Source organism: Pterocles gutturalis, unplaced genomic scaffold (assembly GCF_000699245.1).
Source record: "Pterocles gutturalis isolate BGI_N339 unplaced genomic scaffold, ASM69924v1 scaffold6662, whole genome shotgun sequence".
Taxonomy (NCBI): domain Eukaryota; kingdom Metazoa; phylum Chordata; class Aves; order Pterocliformes; family Pteroclidae; genus Pterocles; species Pterocles gutturalis.
In genome coordinates, this window is record NW_010107876.1 from 54,818 (window position 1) to 76,059 (window position 21,242).

Sequence of the window (21,242 nt, forward strand, 5' to 3'; positions counted from 1 at the left end):
GAAGAGGTAATCCCTTGTGTCCCAGCCTCGTAGACTCATACTAGTTCCTATGAAGAAAGTTAACACTGTGCCAGCTGAAACCAGGACACCCAGCAATTGGTGTGCACAAAAATTAACACCGTTGGTTACAGGACGACTACCTTGTTCATGACTCCCTGGAGGGCCACCCACAAAAGGGAAGTAAGGCAGCTTACAGTGATGGAAGGAGGAAAAATAGGCAGAGTCTGATGACTGGCACTGATGCGATGTTGGCCATCTACTCATGATCAGGAGAACTGGATTGTGAGCTAGGATTTTGCTCCAGTTCAACTGCAAGAGTCACCAGATTCTTCCCTTCAGGCTTCATGCTCACCTGCACGTCTGACACACAGCTATTCACAGTATCATTCACTCACCTTCCAAAAACTGTATGCTTCTTGTCCAGATATGCACAAGAGCGGAATGTGATGAAGCTGAAAGGAACAAAGATGAACCGGTTAGCATATTATCTCATTGACACTTAACAACAGCCAGTAGTGCTTAAAAACAGAGAGTGTATGCAACAGCTCCCTGAGAGAAGACAAGCCCCTCTCCCTCTCTGGCTCCTTTCTGGGAGGCCCACTGGCCAAACATCCTTTAACTCCTCTGTTTTGTGTGTTTCGTCTTGGATTTCTGGAGTTTTGACTTACCTTACCAGCATCCCTAACCAGTATTCCAAGCATGGTGACTTACACAAAGTCCAAAATTAATGTGAGCACTGCCTCCCTGGCTTTCCTCCTGCAAGCTCATGCAGGACAGGGAGACGTGCACCCTGCTTGGGAAGTACATTTCCTGTGCATGACTGGGAGCTTGTATCCAGCAAACACACTTACAGAACACAGCAGCCCTCTGCCAGTGTAAACTTCTATCTTTTAGGGTATTTACTATTTGCATTTCTCTTCCATTAAATTGGCCTGTCCGTGATCCATTTCTCCCCTGGACAGAGCAAATTTCGGATACAAACATGGCAGAAGAATACTTCAAAGTGTCAAAAGTAATGAAAACCTGTGAAACTTGGATTTTTAATTTTTAATTAATTGGACTTTTAATTTTTGGGGTTGTATTTTTAAACTAAAACATGGGAACTAAAATACCAAATCCAAAGCAACCTTTACTACTAAAAACTTTTCTCTACAGCTTGATGCTTCTTTGGAAGACTTGGACTACAAGCACACGAGACAGAGGTTTCCACACTGTGGTCTGCAGACCACGATGGCCCATCTTGGCTGGACATGCAGTGCTGGCTCTCCTCCATGTCTCCATCTGTTACACTACATTACAGACAGCTAAAAATATATAAGCATTCCAAAAGCACTTTTCCATATAAGCAACTGCCTCAGGAAGTTATACGATTGCAAATAGGAGGGGCTGCAATCTGCCAGACAATCTATTAAGACGTAGCTTGCCCTAGGAAAGCTTATAGATGCTGTGCAGAATGCAAACTCTTACACAGGGCAAACTCTACAACAGCCTTCTGCGTGGGTTCTTTGCCCCAGCTTATTCCCAGACACCCAGTACTTAAGCTTATCAAGTGGTCAGTTATGTAGCATTGTAATAAAAAAGATCTGAGCAGTAGCAAATATACAGACAAAGCTTCTCATCCATCACTGCAGTCAAAATACAGTGAAGTACAATGGAACTAACACAACTTGGGATTACCCCGGTGAAGTCCTGAGCATTACTCAAGCATCACCTTACACAGGGGACCCAGCTCACTGCACTGCAGCGCCTGTCACCTATGGGGAGAGATATTCACCCAGTTCCTAAGGTCACAACAGTCGCCAGAAGTGTCTAATCACTGCCTAGGAAGCTTTATAAATATGGGCAGCTGGAATCTCTCAAGGACTTCACATATAAAAGAATTTCAGACTTCATTTGCAAATTTTAGGGAAACATACCATCACATTTACAGCAGCAGATGATGTGACTCAGTATGGCACATCACTCAGGAACTGTCTCTGTAACTTCTCTTTCTAGAATTTTTTTTTTTTTTTAAGCACCTCTCCCCTAATTTAGCACCTGAGTGCTGGCAGTAACATTCAAATCCAAAATAAGCTCTACAGCAACTCAATCCTTCAAACTGCCCAACATGCACTTAGCCTTAAGTACGTGAGTAAGCCTATTAAAGGCCCCGAGACAAGCACTTGTGTTTCATTAAAGCTAACCACACTACCGCACAGGTTACAAGCCATAATAATACTCAGCAACATGAAGACCAACACCAAGAACCCCTCTCTCCCTCCCCAAGCCCAACACACAGTACTGGACACACACACACACACACGCTCTCACTCTCTTTCTTTCCTAGGGCTCCCAATAAAGGTACAACCTTTTCCTATTGCAGTACTTAAGAGAGCAACCAATAAATAGTTGCCTCAAAGGGACACGGAACATTTTCAAAAGACTGAAGGCAAACACACGTATTAATGCTACACATAAAGAAAGTTATTACAGCTTCAATATCTTTACATTTCATTTGTTGCTCCTTAATTCATTTTTTCCTCATTTTAGTTTTCATTCTGCCTTTGTACATCGAAAAACAAGTCGTTCTCAACGCCAGATTCTGCACTCTGGCACATCTGGGTTCTACACATTTCAACAGTGCAGAACTGTTCTCACTTACTTAAAATCAGCCGAGTAAAATGAAGTAACATTTCCATAGAGTATATGTTTCATTTCATTAAGTCTTTTCAAAAAGTTCAATACGGGGCTAAGTCTAAGCAGAGTGGAGAGGTGTAATGATCTCCCAGGGATAACAGTGGGAGGACACTGACAAAAATGAACAGAAACTTCAAACCATAAAAACAGAAAAGACAAATTAATGATGATATAATAAACCTACAGGTCTTCTTGCTGTGCTTCACTTTGCTCTTAAATTGACTAACAGCAGCTGCAGCTATCCTGATTTCAATATGCAGCACTCGACAGAATATTTCACTTGACTGAACTTTAAAGAGTAGCTCGTAAAATGTCATTTGTTTTCTTAACAGAGTAAGACACAATGTCTAGAGGGAAACAATAAAACACAAAAAAGCAAGTGACTACTTACAACTGCGATTTGTTTGTGTTGGGTCCCGAATTGGCCATACTAAGAACACCACGTCCCGTGTGGGACAAATTGGGCTTAAATTCATCTTTGAAAGGTTTTCCCCAGTAAGATTCTCCTCCTTAAAAGAGAAAAGATGATAGAAGAAATGTTTGTTTTCATTAGTTTCCCATTACATTTTATAACAGGCACTGACATTCAATTCAAGGTTTCTGGTGCTTCTGATCACTACACGTATAATATATTCTTACCTCATACCCATCACTAGGCTGTATTTGAGCATGCCCTTGAAATCAGATGTTTGTGATTGGCAACACAATTCTGTGCCCCCACACTGCAACAGCCCAGACTGTTTATCAACAGCATTACATACTGTGTGCTGAAGAACTGTCAAAGATTTATTTTTTTTTACTGCTGGTTCACCATAGTATTTCTTTTTTGAGACATTAAATCTTTACAAGTGGCTCCCTGACAAAACACAGAGCAAAGAATTACTAGTTTAATTGCACTCTGGATATAGCATTGCTTCCGGAAATAAAATATCAGGGAGATGAAATACATTCATAGAATCACCTAAGAATAGGAGCTATAGTTCAAATGCTTAATTCCTGGCTAAACAATGAAGAATGACGACATATTTTCCTCCAAAATAAAAGGTAAAAATTAGCTATTTGGATGATGTAAACACTTAAATGCAATGAAGTCAAAAGGATAACAAAACTTTGCACAAGCTGCAGACCCAGCCCTCCAAAACTGGTTTCTTTTCTGTGCCTGTGAATAGAAAGAGGGTCTGGAAGACCCCCCTCTCCTGGCTGTCATTTTTACATTATTGATGACAGATCTGACATTTTCATCTGCACTTTCCTCCAGGATCATTCCTAATAAGAAAAACGAAGGCTGAGATGAGTCATAGTTCTACAGTCAAATCCATAATCTTGTTTGACAAACCATGAAAAAATATTTCACCTTAGGATAGTATTAAAAATAAAACAAACAAAACTATCCAAACAGGCAGCAAGACTGGTCCATCCGCAGAACTGGTTCAAGAATCCTCCAGAGTAACTGCATCACTTGCAAGGCAGGAGGTCAGTAAAAGATCTGAGTGCTCAACGGCTATTTGCACATGTAATACAGAAAAGAGATTTGATGATATGGCTGCACAGGCAAGCAGCAAATAAAACTGAGGGATAAAAAGGCTCCTTCTGAAAGACTTCTGCAGAAAATCACAAGCATGCATCAAATGAGAGAAGTTTCAGATGATACCACAAAAACAGTGTCACAGGTGGATGGCTGCAAGTGCATGGGGCAAGCAAGCAAGAAATTCTTGAAGAAATAGACCCACTTAAAAACCCAATTAATCATGTGCAAAAGACCTATTAATAGAGTTAAGTGTTGCCTGCTCTGCAATTTGACAAGAGGCAGCAAAAGGGGACAGACCCTGTAAGGATTTTCTGTAATCAGTAGAGGAAGAGTGATTACTTCAGCAATCTTTGGCTGTTGAATCTTTTAAGATCAGCTACATTACATCAGCTTGATCCCATACCCAATCTGTTCCAGCAGTGGGTGAAAGCGACATGGTACAGCTGCAGCCAGTTCTACTGGCTTGAAGGTGGATCCAGAACACAGCTATTGTAGCCAAATTAAAAGCGTTCAACTTACTAGAAAATGTCTTACCAGAAGCCAGTAATTTTCTTTGCTAATGAATCTCCCTGCACGCTCCTATGTTTTAAGAGAGGTTACTTGTCCAGTGCCTTAATTACCTGCCTTGTTCAGAAAAACGAAGTTCTTGTAGGTTAGTAAATAAACAAGTTACACTCAGAACACAGCAAGGCTCCATGCCAAGAGGTGCTGCCCGAAACCAGAAACACACCCTCCGAGCCTGCAGACCATCAACAGCTCGATGCTGCGTGCACTATTCATCTTTCCCTCTTTGCCTTTCACAATTTTCACCTTTCCCTTCAATGCCATCACTTCAGCCCCTGCACTTCTGTTCTCAGCCACGGCCAGAGCTCTTTGCACCCGAGCAACAAGCTTCACTTGGACTTTCCTTGGGAAAATACAAAATTTTGCTTCAAAGGACCTCTTGAAGGAAGTCCTAATTATTTGTAAAGCAGATGCACTTGCTACAAGTCCTAACCCAGAGGAGGGCTTGTTGCCTAGAAATTTTCACATAATATGCAAACATGAACGCATCCCATCGAGATGGGACATAGCAGCAAGTGACCAACCCCTTGAGTCCGTTACACCCTTCAGCTTTCAGCTGACACTGGCATTACAGCATTGTCAAGCTGCTGAAAGAGGGTGGAATCAACCCTGAAGCCTTCGCTGGTCAGAAAAATAATACAAAAGGAATGAGAAAAACTGTGAATGACAGAGAGACTCTCTCTTTCTGGCACAACAATCAACTAGACCCAAGAGCTTGCAGACAGGAGAAATGAGCCATGATCTTTAGGTTTTGGAATATTTATTTTTGTATGATTTCATTTCAGATCATACACTGCACGTCAGAATTAATCTCATATGTATGAAAGCTAACTTTGGTTCATTCCAGTTCTCTGCAAATAAGCGCTAATATTTTAGTAGATAGTTACAGCATGAGATCCAGTCCCTGCCTCCCTCTCTGTCTGCCATACAGCTGTTTCCAGGGCTAATTCTGTCTGCCCGGGAGCTGCAGCAGGAACAGAGAATGGCCTGTGCAGCATTCTCCTAAAAGGCCAGACATCCTATAAAGGACATAGCTGGAGTGTCTGTGGATGCCTGGCAGCACGGACTGGCACAGGGCGGTAGGACACTGCAAAGCCAGCGAGACAGAAGGACAGGAATGGTTTGGGGTTATTTGTTGTTTTTTTTAAGGAAAAACCCCAAATTTTTAATTTAATTAAAAAAAAAAAAAAGAAAGAAAAACCGAAAAGTATTCTTAAATTAAAAATAGCCTGAATGTGCTATTTGTCAAACTCCGGCTAACCTCTGGAATAGTTCCAGGCTTCAAGTATCTGCTTGAAGCAGGATCAGACAGGGCAAGCCAGAAGACGGTGAGTTAAATGTATGTATTTTTTTAATTACTGAAGCCCAGAATCACTTTCTCTCAGAAGATTAAGTCCAGATCCCTCGTTAGTATACTGCCATGGCAGCACAGTGCCTAATGCTCAGCGAGGGGGGTCTGGAACAGGGATTTTACATCCTTACATTTTACTTTCTACAGTAGAGCTCAATGTAAACTTGGGAAAATAACTCACAGGCTCCAAATTCTACTACTAATAATTCTACTACTAATAAAGGCGTTTGGAAATATCTTGCAGTTTTTACTGTGTTTATACCCCACATGGTTGGGACGAGTGGCTGTGCCATCTCCCTTATTTTCTGAAAGCAGAATGGATGCAGACAGAGGAGGTGGGACAGTCGCACCGCCTAGCTCCAGCCCTCTCCTGTTACACGCCTGATGGAAAGAGAGGAGGCTTCTCCTTATATTCCCCCAATCTTCCTCTGAGAGCACACAGATCACCACTGACTATACACAGAGTCACAACGATGTAAAAACCTCACCCCAAAGCTGACATACCAGCCTACAAGCAAAGCCCCTGGCACAGAAGAACTGACTCAGGGTGTTAGATTCACAGCGGGCAGCGCTGCCCGTCACTTCACCTTCCTCTCGGCTTACTCCTGATAACATTATCTTCTGTCGCCGTGGAGCTCTGTGTGACTGGACTTGCAAATGTTTCTCAGATCGTATTACAAAAAGTGCTGGAAAAAAATTCTGTGCTAAAAATCAAAAGGGGTTCACATGGCAGCAAAGACAGCTGGATTGGTGCTGGGAGCGCGAAAGGGAGCAGGACTCACCGCTCTGCGCGTTTGGGTCTCCTGCTTGCACAAAGCTGGAAATGTATTCGGGATTGGCCACAGAAATACACTGGCCTTCTGCTAACAGCAGGATCTATCCTGTGCAACGTCAAAGCCTTTTCTGGAAGGAGCTTTTGCACTGTTCTGTAAAATACAAACCACATCCCTACCCAGATACCCAAGGTTCAAAGCTGAAGGCAGCTGGGAGCCACTTCCCCACATTTTTAATAAAAGAGAAAAATTATCTGAAATTAAAGAGGTGTTTGTCGAATTCTCACACAGAGATGAAGCCAAACAGACCACACAGCTCATAGGAAAAATTAGACTGTATTAATCATTTCCATGGCTATCCAGAGAGGCAAGATGTATTTAGCTTGCAACTGAAGCACATTTAGTTGTTCAGTCTTGTATCTGCATCTTGTGCTGATCGTGAAAAGGTGAATAGATCTAAACTGATATCTGACACAATCATATATTAGCAACTGTACAGAAAAAAAAGACACATTTTCGGATTGTCTTGAACTAAACCAGCTTACTCATTGGTAGTTTTTGTTCCTTCTAAAGGAACTTTTTTCAGAAAGTAATTTTTTGGGTAGAATTAGAGAAATTGTACAACTTCCTTGCAAAAAGCTGAGATGCACCGAAAGCTTCAGAAATGTAGCATTCCAAAAGCCAGGTGTGGGCTGAGAATCATCATTCATGACAGTTGTGATTTTAAATAAATCCTTCCTTTTTCTGGCATAAAAATTGCTAAGCAGTGGTAAGGAAGTGGGAGGGCTCTGATTCACAAAAATGATGGCTTACTTTCTGTAATTTTCTTCTTGTCATTTGGAACAACAAGGTACATAATAACATCTGACACTTCTGTGAAGCTTTCCAAGTAAGATTCTTGAATAATTTTGCAAATGTGAAAGCCTTAGCTCACCCAGTAAGTGCTTCTCTCCCTGCAGATAAGAGGACATGGTACTTCTAACCCCACATACCAGAGGCTGGATTTGCAGAGGGGCTGCAATCTAAAAGGAGTATATCGCTAGATAAAGAGGTCTTGCTCTAGTCCTCTTCCTGAGCTTCAATCATGCAGCAGAAGGGCTCTACAACTGGTTTACATTTTAGGAAATTGCCTTGTTAGGAAACCACACTGCAGGACTGACCAAGTCTGTCCACAGTCCTTTGCTATTGACAGGTCAGAGGAGGGGAAAAAAAAGTCCTTCGCTTTGCTTCTTGCCAACCAAAATGCAATTCCTATCTACCAGTGGTACTTTATGTTGGACTTGCACAGCTATTGTATGACTTCTTTGTGCCCTCCTGGATTCACAGACGGAGGCACGTACAAGCCAATTCATGAGACCTTCCAACAGGTTGCAAGTGAGAGTAGCTGAAACACGCCTGTGCCACTTTGAAAATGTAATGCTTTGCATGTAGTCTTCTCTTTTTCATACAAAAGGGTTAGGATATTAAACCTATTTTTCCTACATGCAAATTTCCTTCTATTATTTGGAACGCTGAAAATACAGAGCAGCTGCTTCACTTGCACTAGCATGAGTTAGAATTACTCACAACGTTCAACCACTTAGTTGTTATGAACAGCAGGAGAAGAGGTACATCACAAATCTAAAATTCATTTTCAAATAATTAATCATTACAAAGAATGACCATGACTCAGCTTATTGCTCTGAATACTGCCTCTATGGGTGGTTATTCTGTTAGAAAAGAAATAAGCTGCTGCAGCACAATAAAATTTCTCCCAGCAGTCTTATGAAACATTAAGTTGAAGGCTGGAGAAAATTAGTTTGGACCTCTAAATCAGTGTCAGCCTTACAGGGCTGTGTATCTAACTGCTTTGGCAATGCAGGTCTGCCAGCTAAGCAAAGGTAAAACTCTACTCCCCACCCTTTTCCCAGTGTGGCATCTCAACTTATAGACACCATAGTGCTGACTGCCACCCTCCTCCATCCCAAGGTTAACTGCTGAGCACCAGGAACCAGTTGTCCTTCACGAGTCTGCTGGGTCACAGTTACCTTTACGACAGCCTAACAAGAGGCTCAAAAAGGACACGTTGAGGTGCTGAATAACAAATAAAAAAGAAATAATGATCACTGCTGCTAACAGATAGGACTGTTCAGGCGGAGCAGCTGTGGAAGCACGCAGTGACAATCAGCTTGGCATTTTCCATCTGTGAAATGTTTCCAAAACACAAGCACACTTCTCTAGGTGAGCCCAGAGCACAGTTGCAGTCTGTGTATATGACATGTAACCTTACGTCACGTAGTACTGAATGTGCCCAAATCCACCCAGCAGCCGAACAGTCCTGGGCTTAGCTAGCAACGGAGTGGGTGGGTGATCATGGAAGCATTTGGGTGTTGCAACCATAAACCTGACACCTGTTGCTGAACATGGGATGAACGTCAGATGGCAGAAACCAAATGCTGGGAAGATTTCTGAACAATTCTGTTCTAGTTCCTAAGCTGATGAACAGAAATAATTGAATAAATATAAAACCCCAAGAATATATACAGGCTTAATGAACCTTCCACATACCAGTTTGAAAAAGGTGTTTTTTTTTTTTTTTTTAAACAAACAAAAAACCATCCCAGACCTCTTAGCCAGAAAATTTCAGTTAAAGCAGAAGGTTCTATGTGGAAGGAGAAAAAAGGGATGTTCCTTTTTTCCTGTAGTCTTCCTACAAAAGGTTCTAACTGCTGCAGAGAGCACATAAAGCCAGACTTTAGGTCTGGTCACCTTCTTACAGTACTTGGCTCAAGATAGACAAGTGAAATTTCTACTTCACATTCAAGAGCCCAGGATCTCTCAGGTATTCAGGAACAAATCTTGACAGACTACTTGCACTCTATGAACTGTCTAAGCTGCTTCATTTAAGTAAGTATTAAACACACAGGCACGACAGCTCAAGAGAAATCTGGTAGCCCACCAGGCTGTCCACTTGCAACATTTTCTTGTGATATTATCATATTCGGTAAGTGATTAAGTAAGGATATCTAAAATTCATCTGTCTTCAAAAAATAAAAACCATTCAGTTGCAAAGAAGATAGTTGCATTGTTTGGACTCTACACTAATTGCAAACAGTCTCTAAAATTTAATCTGCAACATTCATATCCATTTGAGTGTACACTGTCCATTTTATTAGAATTTTAATAGTCTTGACAGATGCTTGCAAGACATCTTGTCTGCAATATATTCATATTTAATCACGAATGAGAGGGAGCAAAACAAGATGGAAAATATGAGAGGTCATTAGACTCCTTTTCTGAAATAAAAGAATATACATAGGGGTTTTTTTCTGCTGTGGGCTTATTTGCATTTTACTTCCTACTTGCTTTGCCAGTAGAGCTGAGTCTTGACCTTCAGTGCAGCTGCACTGCCAGTCCTCTGCCAACTGTTAATTGTGCTGTCGTACAGTACTTTACCATTTGCACAAATAGACAAGAATGACACCAGCAAGTTAATTTTCATTCCACAGCAAGATCTGAACTCTACCCTACAAGGGTGAAAGGTGTCTGAGCCAACCCATTTAATTTGTCCCGTCTCCTGACAAGTCTTTAATTTCTCATTTTAAAAGATGTTCCTAATTATGTCTTCTGGGATTTGAAACAAAACTTTCCTTGTAACAAAATCAAATCACATCTCTTTTGACAGTCCAAGCATATACGGTAAGAAATTTTGTTAATGGGCTTTTGCCGTCAAAACACAGTCTCAAATCTTAGAGTACGCAACTTGATTGTCACATGCAGTAGAAGAAAAGCTGTTGGGCAACTCACATTAACATTATTTACAAAGTAAATAGAGCTAAAGTATTTAACAACCACAGAGACAGCTTTTTTGGATGACCCATAAGCACATACAGAAGACGATAGTGCTTACATATACAAGTGAACTGGAATAAAAATGCTCAGAACCCCACAGGAGCAGACGAGGAGCTGTGGAGACTGGTGACATCTACAAGTGGCTAGAGAAAAGGTGGAAGCAGTAAATGAGCAAATTTACAGCAGCAACTAGAGATATTACACGGCATATCTACTGTGGTGGGCAACGCTCTGAGGACCCTTCAGCTGCTATGTCTCGTGACTGTTTCTGCTATGACTGTTATGCAGATCTCCAACTAAGGGAGAAAGAACAGGCAAAAGAATTTAATAACAGTGATCCCTGAGAGTTCGAAAAAGAGCAGCTTGGGCTTTACGAGGCAGCTAGCTGGGAGAACAGATGGTATCTGGCCATTCACCAATTCCGAGGCAGGTCTCAAGTATTTCATTAACACTGAATTGGAAAGCAACTTTGCATGAATGTGTTTCTTCCTTTGTTCTTTGCCCTGGAAGGCCAGCTGTAAAATCATAATAATTTTTATTTATTTATTTTCTGGAAGAAAAAGGAAGCAAAGACCCAACAAGAATTCTACATGGAAGAGCGCCCAAGTTTTAGACAGAGAATATATGAGATGAAATTTTGAGCATAGTTAAAATAATCATAAAAATATAGCAATAAACCCTCTGCTTTAAAGTAGAAATATTCACAATGTACCACATAGCATTTAATCAACAAGGTGTCTGGAAATAAATGTAACAAAGTGCATGAAGTGAAAACAGTTTACTTGATTCAAACTCAACCTTACCTGTTCCTGTTCCAGTTGGATCACCTCCTTGGATCTGCAGAATTGAAATAAAATCTAGAGGTTACATATATATCTATGTGAAAGACATTAAGTACAAGCCATAAAAGCCAATTCTGCTCAATTTTCTTCCTTCTATATTATGTCATGTTGACAAGTTAGCAAAAAGGAAACCATTACTACTTATTTGGAGCTTCTTTTATCAGTTGGCTGTCATCACCTACATTACTTACCCAACAGCAGAATGACAGTTTTATAAAAATAATAGGACTCTTGTGGGTAAAGAGGGAAAATAAACAGTCTCAAATGGGTTAACCAGATTATCCTTTCTATTATGCGCTGGGTTGTAACCTCCTTTTTAACTGATGATGCATTGCTTTTGGAATGCACCTCTCCACATGATGGGAAGGCAAGAAATGAGGGAATGTGGAATATTTTCTGTATCTGAATCTGTATTTCGCAGTATCCCCGTCTCCAGTAGGAAAATCCCCCATGTGAAACCAATCTTTCAGCAACAAAATTAATCACTGTGTGTGTATATATATATATATATATACAGGATCTACAGAATAACATTCTATATTCTAATGTCAGTAGAGGGACCATGACTGGCTTCACAGCAATAGCACATAAGCACAATTTTAATTGTGAGTTTAACTATGAACTGAGATATACAGTGCTGTCAGAAGAAAAAAAGCTTTTTTTAGGATGAGAGCATGCAATGTAACATTCAGTGATGTCCCTGAAAGATGTGCACTGCCTTCAGGATCAGGGTGTTAATTCTTCTGAAAGGAAGTTAGAGGACAGCTACAATATCCTAAGCTGCGTGGACTGTACCTATGTAAATATAGATTTCTGACTACCAAAGTCAATTTTCTGGTTCACTAGGTGCTCTTTAACTCCTCCACAAAGAAAGCCGGGACACCTAGACAGGAAAGGATGATCTGACAGTATCCAGCTATCATAACCTGAAACAGAAATTCAGCTGCTTTCTAAAGTTTCATCTGAATAGGATTTCAACAGGCCACAGTATTACTTTCCCAATTAGCATTCCCCTCTCTCTCTCTCCCTCTCCTTCTGTTCATTAACCACCCGCCCACAGCTCAGGGAAGATAACAAGAACCTTGCCAAGGCAATGACTCTCCAAGGCTTTGTCTGGAATGCCAGCAAAAGCACTACTAAATGCAGTTATGCTCCAAGTGACAATATTAGTCAGAGACAGTTGTTAGCAAGACTAGTAAGTACAAATTTAGTAAGTTAGGACAATCCTAGTTTTGATGGTTTATTTAATATACATCTATTGCAAATTGTCATGTGCGGAAGAAACTAAAACAGAATTAAGCTAAATAAATATTTTGAGGACATCAGATATTGTGTGTTACACAGGATTTGTTCAATACTTACCACAAAATTACGAATTGATCTGTGAAAAATTGTTCCATCATAATAGTTCTTCTTGCATAATTTGATAAAGTTTTCACATGTTCGGGGTGTCTGAAAGACAAAGAGAAGTTTTAATTAACAAACACCTTTAGACAATCAACTCTGTCACTCCACTGTTTACCACAATCACTTTTCATTTGTGCCTTGCAAAGCAGCAATCATGCAGGACTCTTGAAGAGGAATGAATCTCTGTCTACAGACAAAAGATATAATATATGCTCTTTTAAAGTATTTTGGAAAGACAGACACTGTGTTAAATAAATTAAAGGCAGACCTTCCAATTAGCACAAAGAAGTGCTGAACACTAGCTCAGATAGCGTGAGCTCCCAGTAGACATAATGATGGTGAAAGCAGGTAAGCTCAGAGGCTTTCAAGTAACTTAGTTCCAGCAGTGTATCATAACCCTGTTCCAAAGGGGGACTTTTAGCACTGAAGAAAGTTAATTTCCCAGAGTAAGAAAGAACCTGACTTCTCTGCTCCACTATTTCAAAGTGAGCATATGGAAACTAACTGGGAGAGAAGCAGCCGGTCCTGTTCACCACTTGGAACTAAAAATGGGACTGACCCCACACATCACCAGACCACAGGAAACACAAAAAAGACAAGTTGTTTTCAAAAATCTTAAAAAAAAAAAAAAAAAGCTAAATATATTGTCAATTTCTAATTTGCTTTTACAGTGCAAATTGAAGCTATTTATTTGAAGCTATGAGCCATGGTATTCAAACAGTACCTTCTGAAAAACTTTACTGTCTACCTAATTATCCTTCCACTGTAATTGTACAGATTCTCTTCTCTGCAATACCAAAATACCTTCACAAGTTTAGAAACAGCCTGGTTTCTATACCTGGACATGTTTTCCAGCCCCGCTGTGGATCATGTGCATAAATATATTCCAGTTCTACAACAGAATACATCTAACAAATCTGAGTTGTTACAGGTGTTGAAAATATCCTTATTGTTGTATGTGCTGGCAAGCAAAGAGCCAGCATGAGTCACAGTGTCTGTAAATTAACACACACAAGACTTGAAGCCTCTTTCTGAAAGACACTGATTGACGTTGCATTGGTATGACATCATTCTTGGTCTGAGAGCTGCAGAGAGACAGAGTGATACTGAGCCATGCAGCATGAAGTGACTTAAAAGCAAAAAAACAAGGCAAGCCCAATTACCATCATTTAAGGATGAAATAATCCTTCTCTTTTTAAAAGCAGATCCACGCAAGTATTCATCAGGAACCATACAGAACTTAAATTTTCTGTAATATTTTATCTTCTGAAACACAATCATTCTCACCCCTCTTTATTCCCACTGAAGTGTCCCTTAATTATCCAAACAAACTCTACCTGCCCTTACAAATTCCTTATAGCAATTCCTTCTCAATTACTCTACACAGATATAGATGACCGTTGTCAGCTGGGCCATAACTGGAAAAATAAACAAATTATAATGCAATCTTACACCAGCTATTATCTCAGATTTCCTATATAATTCGTTACTATGCTAATAGTACCATAATGGGTTTATGGTAGAATGCCACAAGGACATGTATTTTGGTAGCATTCTGAGGGCAACTCGTAAGTAAACATATTCCATAAAAATTGCTTCAAGCAATAGGAGGCTTTCCTACAGTTTCTATGTTTATAGCAAATTTGAAAATTTTTCTTTGAGTTGGACATATATGCTATGAAAATAACCTTTGTACGTAACCTTTCAGGTAAAATTAAACCCCTGAAGAATCATTTGCGCAGTGTATGTTTCCTTTGTAAGACAATATCGTAACAGCCTTGATCCTAATGTAGTGCTATTAGTTATCGCTCATGAGAAATGTCAGGAAGGATAAAAATAAGTTTTAAAAATTTCTTTATGAATCAGAAATGGAATCAGCAGCTTTTAGCCTAAGGCACTTTATCTCATGAGAACCAAGCACTCTTTGCAGAGAGACATAGTTAATAAGTTCTCTGGGGGGAATACAGCAACCTGTAATTAATTTTTTAAGAAAAATGAAATCAGGCAAAGGACTGAGTCCCCTAGGAATACATACCAAACTGTTTTACATTTGAACAACACTGACAACCCAATAAAGACTTCCTATTTATTTTCAAAATATGATTTGTAAACTATAACTCAAAAAAAACCTGGCTTTAGTAATGTATTTTTTATGTAGGACCTATGCTGACCTTTCTCTCCAAATGGATTTCTAGCTATTATACCTTTTCCCAGAAGCAAGCTTTTCAAATGAAACTGCAGAAATATTTAGTATACCTGCAGTAATCATTTCACCGCAAGGTTTTCTTTAAATAATTGCCACGAAATCGGTTCCCATGGTCACCTCATGCATCATACAGATACATTTGGCAGGTAAACAGTTTCTTAGCAACATTACCATTACCTTTTATGACGCTTTTTAGAAGACACAAATAAAAAGGTTTGTATTCAATCAGTAATAAACCCCAGTTTCGGTCATGCAGTTGATCTAGAATATCTGGCTCAGATTATCTGATTTATTCAAAGCAGTTAATGTTCTTGCCAAATCTCACACCGCCAAGCACATTTCAGGGACTTTTAAAAGCAGCATCCTATCCAAAGCAGGAGAAAAAGGCTTGATGTTTATGGGAAAGGTGCAGATCCTCAATAATGAGGTTAGGTTCTGCACTGACCATACAAACACAGCCAGTCTTTGAAGTCTTTGTTCCAACTACAAAGACTGATGAGAAATCCATACAAACAAACCTCACTTTGTTATTTGAGTGCAAGATCTGGTGGAAGACGTCAGACTCGCAGTCTTGGAATGGAAAACTGTCTACATCTTCAGAAACTGCCTCCACACCACTTGCCTGACGCCGTTTCTGAAGGAAGAAGGGCTGGTTGAGGCACCTGGAAATGCAGCAGTGCAGGAGGCAACAGCGGTTTCTTGTTGCCTCATTACTGACAATGGACTCCAAGCTCTCTCTGTATTTCTTGCTGTTCTTGTCTCAAATCGACCTCAACAGCAGCAGATAACTTTTCCCCCTTTATTCCTTTTACATTAAGCAGGAAATTACTTACATGATTTTAAGCTGGTGACTATGATTCAGACATACATGTAAGAAAGTCATGGGGAAAATGCCACCTTAAATTGTGAACCTATTGATCTGAAGGCCACCAAGAGAGAACAGGTTATGTTTTAAATCTATTGCAATATCTTCTCAGATGGATGCAGTGATAGTCCTAAGAAGTCAAATTTAAAAATTGTGGAAGGCTTTTCTCTATGAAGAGAGTGGATTTCTCTCTGAGAAATCCTCCTTTTCTTGGGTCAAGTTGGGACCCCACAGGTGAACACAGTTCTCTCTCCAAATGACAAACAGTAAGAAAAAAAAAAAATCTTATTTATACCAAAATGAGTCTCCTGCTCCAAGTATGTTCCCCATTTATTTTGTAGATGCCAGCTAACTGTCTTTCAACTGTTGAAAATTCACACCCAAGACAAGTGGTAAAATTTTAATAAAGTGTCTGAGACAGGAATCCAGAAGCGTACCTATCCCAGAAGATGACACAAATGCTTTGCTTGGCTCACAGACATATATATTAAAGGGGAAACAGCCCAACGGTTTCCTAATTGTGTTCAAGTCTCCGTTTACCTAACACGCTTATTAGGTAACTCAGCATGGAAATACCAGTGATCTACCAGTTAGTCAGCCTGGACAAATTTCAGAGTAACACAGATTGCTACTAAGAATGACCATGCAAACACAAGAGTGACAAGAAGCCAGATGTGAAATCACAGATACTGGGAAAACACTAAAGAAAGGAATTGAATTTAAAAACCAAAAGCGAAACAGTAAAAAAAACCCCTGACTCCTTACTATAAAGTTCTAAGAGAAATGCAGATTTTATCTTGTTCCACTTTAAAGTATTACTGGAGCTAATTTGAGTTTCCTTTTTGCCAGCAAAGGCATCTCCAAACCAGGCAAAATTCACCTCTCTTGCTGCACCCCGAGATCTGAGGAGTAAGACTAACCAAGTCAGCTCACTATCTGATTCCTCGGTTTGCAGCTCTCCTTCCTCGACACTTAGAATGAGTCATTACAGTTGTAAAAGTTACCTTCACTCAGAATTGGCACTGGACAGCCAAAGAGCCAACCAGAAGTAGACTAAAAACCTGTGGCACTCCTGTTGCCAAGGTAGAAGGGATGGGAAAAGAGGAGCTTCTGAATCGTTGCCATGACTGCGAGGAAGAAGGCTTTACTATGTGAAGAGCTAATCATTTCAAAATGCTCTATCCCTTGAGGATCCCCATGAACTTTGAAGAGAAATTTCACACTAAGCATTCAGAAGCTGTCACTCACCCATCTGTATAATTTCCTTGTGCTAATTTCACTTCCCTTTTATTTCTTTTTGTCTCTCTAAATTGGATGTAGTAGTCGCACTAAACTACAGAGCCTTGATACAGGCTCATTAACCCTATGTTTCAAAGCAGAAATAATCGGAAATAATGAAAAGCTCGTTCCTCACAAATTAAAATTGCATTCTACAGCCTTCACCTTATCACACAAATGCCAGAATCCTGCTACTAAGAAGCGTGAACTACTGATGGAAATTTTTAAGGCTTCAAATGAAACCTGCATTTTTTTTTACGTAGATCTCCTTTAAAATGCAAGGTGGATTTTGTTCTGCTTTAGTCCATTTATGTACTTTCTTTTTTATTTTTTATATAGAGCATTTTCACTCTTGCAACTCTTCATTCCAGCAACTCTTCTAATACACGAACCATAAAGAGGTGGTTTGGTAGGGTTTAAACTCATTTCTTTCAATCTGCAAGCCTTGTAGCCTACCCGTCCCACAGGAAAGAACTCGCCCTAACAAAAGCTTGGCTTTATTTAGGGCTTCGTCAGAGGCAACTGTAATGGAGCAGTTTCAGGAATCACCCTCTATCAGGTGCAAGTGTCTGTTCCCTCAACTCAGTCATGGAAAGAAACTGGACATATAAAAGTTTCTAGTGCATTTAGATGCATAAAACTGTATAGGAAGGCAATTTCAGCTACCCGACTTCACTCTGCACCAATGGACTAGGAGCACACTCCACTTGTTTCAGAGCAAGAGGGACAAGAAAATCTAAAAGTCCATAAAGACCACTGCAAAAGCACGGGGAGAATTTCACTGCAGAAAGCCCACGACATTTCCTGCAGGAGAAACATTTACTATAAAACACCACCTCCTGCCAGCTCCACTTTCCTGCTAACAGTTCCCCTACGTGCGAGAGGGGCTGACCCGGTGACAGGTCACGGTGGCAAACACCAGCTGCCTACGGCGGTTCAGTTCAAAAAAGACACGGTTCATATAAGGGACACCATCCTCAATCTGGTCACACAGCGAGCAAACACGTTCGGGTCAATTTGTGATCTGTGATCAGAAGAGCACAGTTGCAGTGAGAGCACTGGGAGAGATGAAACCGTCAGGGCACTGCGGGGTAAAACACTTACTTGGCCAGACTCTTACTGATATTGAATAAGAATCAGAAGCAGCAAACTATGCCTCTGGTAATAGATCGCTGACTTGATAACAAACATTTGCCTATTTTCCTACCTCTTCGCCTCAAAGCTTGCTTAGAACAAAGAGCAGAATTATTGCATTCTCATCACACAGCACCCCACTCTAATTTAATTAGCTGTTTAGCGGAGATCCCAGCAGATAGCTAAATTTCACTTTTCAAAGGCATTTCTTACACAGTACTGACATTAATGATGTTACCAAAAACTTTCGAAGTCTAGCAAGATTTTGTCTTTCAAAGCTTAGACAAGATGCCAATAAAAAAAATTACATACTCCAGTTTTATTTTTCACTTTTTTTTGCAAATACAAGAACAATCAATCAGTTTAGCTGAACATAACTCAAGTTAAACAAGGCATCTCATTCACTCGTCTAATTTGTCAATATTAACTACTAGCTCTCCAGAGGCAGAGTCGTCATCCCTAGCCACAGTCATTACTTTTCCTCTAACTTTTATTTATTGCAGTGGTAGAAAAGAAAACAATCCTCTTCCCCTCCTCAAATCTGTCAGTCACACGAGGGCTGAGGAGCTTGTCAGCCAGTGTGACGCAGGGCTGGGTGCGGATGAGGACAGAGCCGGTAAGCACAATCCAGCAGCATGAGGTACAGTTTAAACGGGGATGCAACTTTAATTGCTTGAGCAACCTCCAGCAGCTGTAAAACTTGGGAGTATCACAGGTCCCCTGGCAGCTTCCTGGCATTTCGTCAGTCTGCAACTGGCACATAAATTCCACCTTTTCAGAAGACACAACCTTTAAGCACTTCCACACCAGACAGGGAAGCTCTGGTAGCTGTCAGCTCCCAAGGTCACCCTGTTCTCATCAGAGGAGCCAAGGTACAAACACGAAACATGTCAGAGAAAGATGAAGAGCAGCAGCTGTGTAACTCCAAACCGCCCGCCTCATCCCCAGGGTTTGGGATCACTAAGTGGCAGACGCAGCTGGTATGGGATGCCTGCACCGCCAAATGTCAAAAAGCAAGCGACACAATCCAATAACCATCGATTCCTTTCTCCAGATCCAGCTTGCCAGCGGGGCTGGGGAGGCAGAAAGGTCTAAATGTGCAAAACGCCTTGCCACCGATTACCCAAAGGCTGCCAGGAAACGAAGCAGGAACAGCCAGAGCCAGCAAGCCCCATGGTGCAGGGACACAGGGAGGTGTCAGAGCACCTTCCTCAATGTTGAATGTCCCATTCAGGCAGTGGGCAGCGGGTGACACAGGGACTCCCACTGCCCCTCTCTCTGCTCCTGCAAAACTGCACTGAGACAAGAGCAAGATGGCAGATAAAGCATTTCCTACTAACATATCACATGAAAATGTTTCTCCTTTCTCAAGCACAGGTGTGTGTTATGCCCCCAAAGTTAAAAACATTTTGAATAGTAGTTTCTAGTCACTCAAGAGCAACAACCTGTTGATCAGTACGGCTGCACAAAGCCATTTCACTCCCAACCACAAAGAAGAGCAATAGATGTGTCTGCTACTGTAGTGCTTTGAGATAAACCATTTTATCCAGCTGTTCTCCTACCAGAAAAGGATGGTTTTATTTGGTTGGTTTTAGTTTCTGTTGACAAGACCTTTCAAAGCTGAAAGATGCATCCTTTCGGACAATGACCCACTTGGATGAAAAAAATACGAAATAATCCATTTACAGCCATGCCAAGACCACTGTACTTCATCCCTAAAACCATATTACTGAGTGAAGAAGAGCAGTAAAACATCAGCCAGTTGTTTGCCAGACAATGCCAGGACAATGCTGACAGAAAGTGAGTAGAATGGATGTTTAAATCAGAAAGAAAACGAGAGATTCAGGAAGTCTGGGGAACCTCATCATGCCAGGAGGTCAAAGCATTTTTTCAGCAACTCACTTCTTTCCCACTGGAAATGGATAAAAAGTTTAGAGGCTTCTGATCTTCAGAATAGTCCCTCACACAAAAGGAGAGATGATTTCAAAGACCAGGGGCTGGATTACACATTTCTAGATCACAGGCATATTTAACAGGTCAGAGGGCCTCAAAAGATTAAAACATCAGTGTTTGTAGAATAATGGCTTCTTCAGATAGTTATGCCAAGACATCATCATTAAGCAGAGTCTGCCAGGTCCTAAAACCCCAAAAAAGCATTTGTGGAGTGCTGGATGGAGCTCTGAAATCCCTCTCACATTCTTATTTGTTATGCCAACTTGCCCTTAAACCTTAAAGTATTAAACCTGAGAGAGACAGGTGAATTTACAAAAACTGCCATGGCAGTTACGGATCAGTATTCAATTACCGCTATTGGCACGTGTTTAACCACCAGATCATTACCCCACAGCGATCACTTGTACGAGGAGAACTCACAAAGGAGAAAAGGGAGATAGCACATCAAACCACCTGTTCATCACTTTGACAGGCTCTTCTGGAGTGTTAAACCTTTTATATATATATATATATTTCCATGGCACAATGAAAATAAAAAAGCACAAGCACTAAACAAGAAAGTATCAAAGCAACCAAGAGGCAAAGACAGGAATTTTTATTCCCTTTCACAGGTGCAGAGACTAGGAGTCTGCTGCTCTGTCTATTCTTAGGCAGGGCTTCTGGTTCAAACAGCCAGCCTAGGCTATTTGCATAGCTGCACTCCAGCAATCAGGCATCTATGATACATGTCATTGCCTGGGAATTCAAAATTATGCCCATATTTATTGCTCATTGTGAAATAAAAAATGGGATGCCACTGATTTACAAAAATCTGTAACCAAATGACGTAGCCAC

The 21,242-nt window shown here is 40.7% G+C and overlaps 1 protein-coding gene across 1 annotated transcript in view; it reads right to left on the reverse strand.

The window, feature by feature from the left end:
• PPIL2 (peptidylprolyl isomerase (cyclophilin)-like 2) overlaps positions 1-21,242 on the reverse strand; it is a gene marked incomplete at its 5' end in the record, with an annotated part of 71,439 nt that overhangs the window by 12,956 nt on the left and 37,241 nt on the right. The window contains 4 exons of the mRNA XM_010072400.1: positions 396-452; positions 3,068-3,185; positions 11,527-11,560; positions 12,928-13,017. Of these exons, the coding sequence (XP_010070702.1) occupies positions 396-452; positions 3,068-3,185; positions 11,527-11,560; positions 12,928-13,017 (299 nt within the window). The remainder of the gene's footprint in view (positions 1-395; positions 453-3,067; positions 3,186-11,526; positions 11,561-12,927; positions 13,018-21,242) is intronic.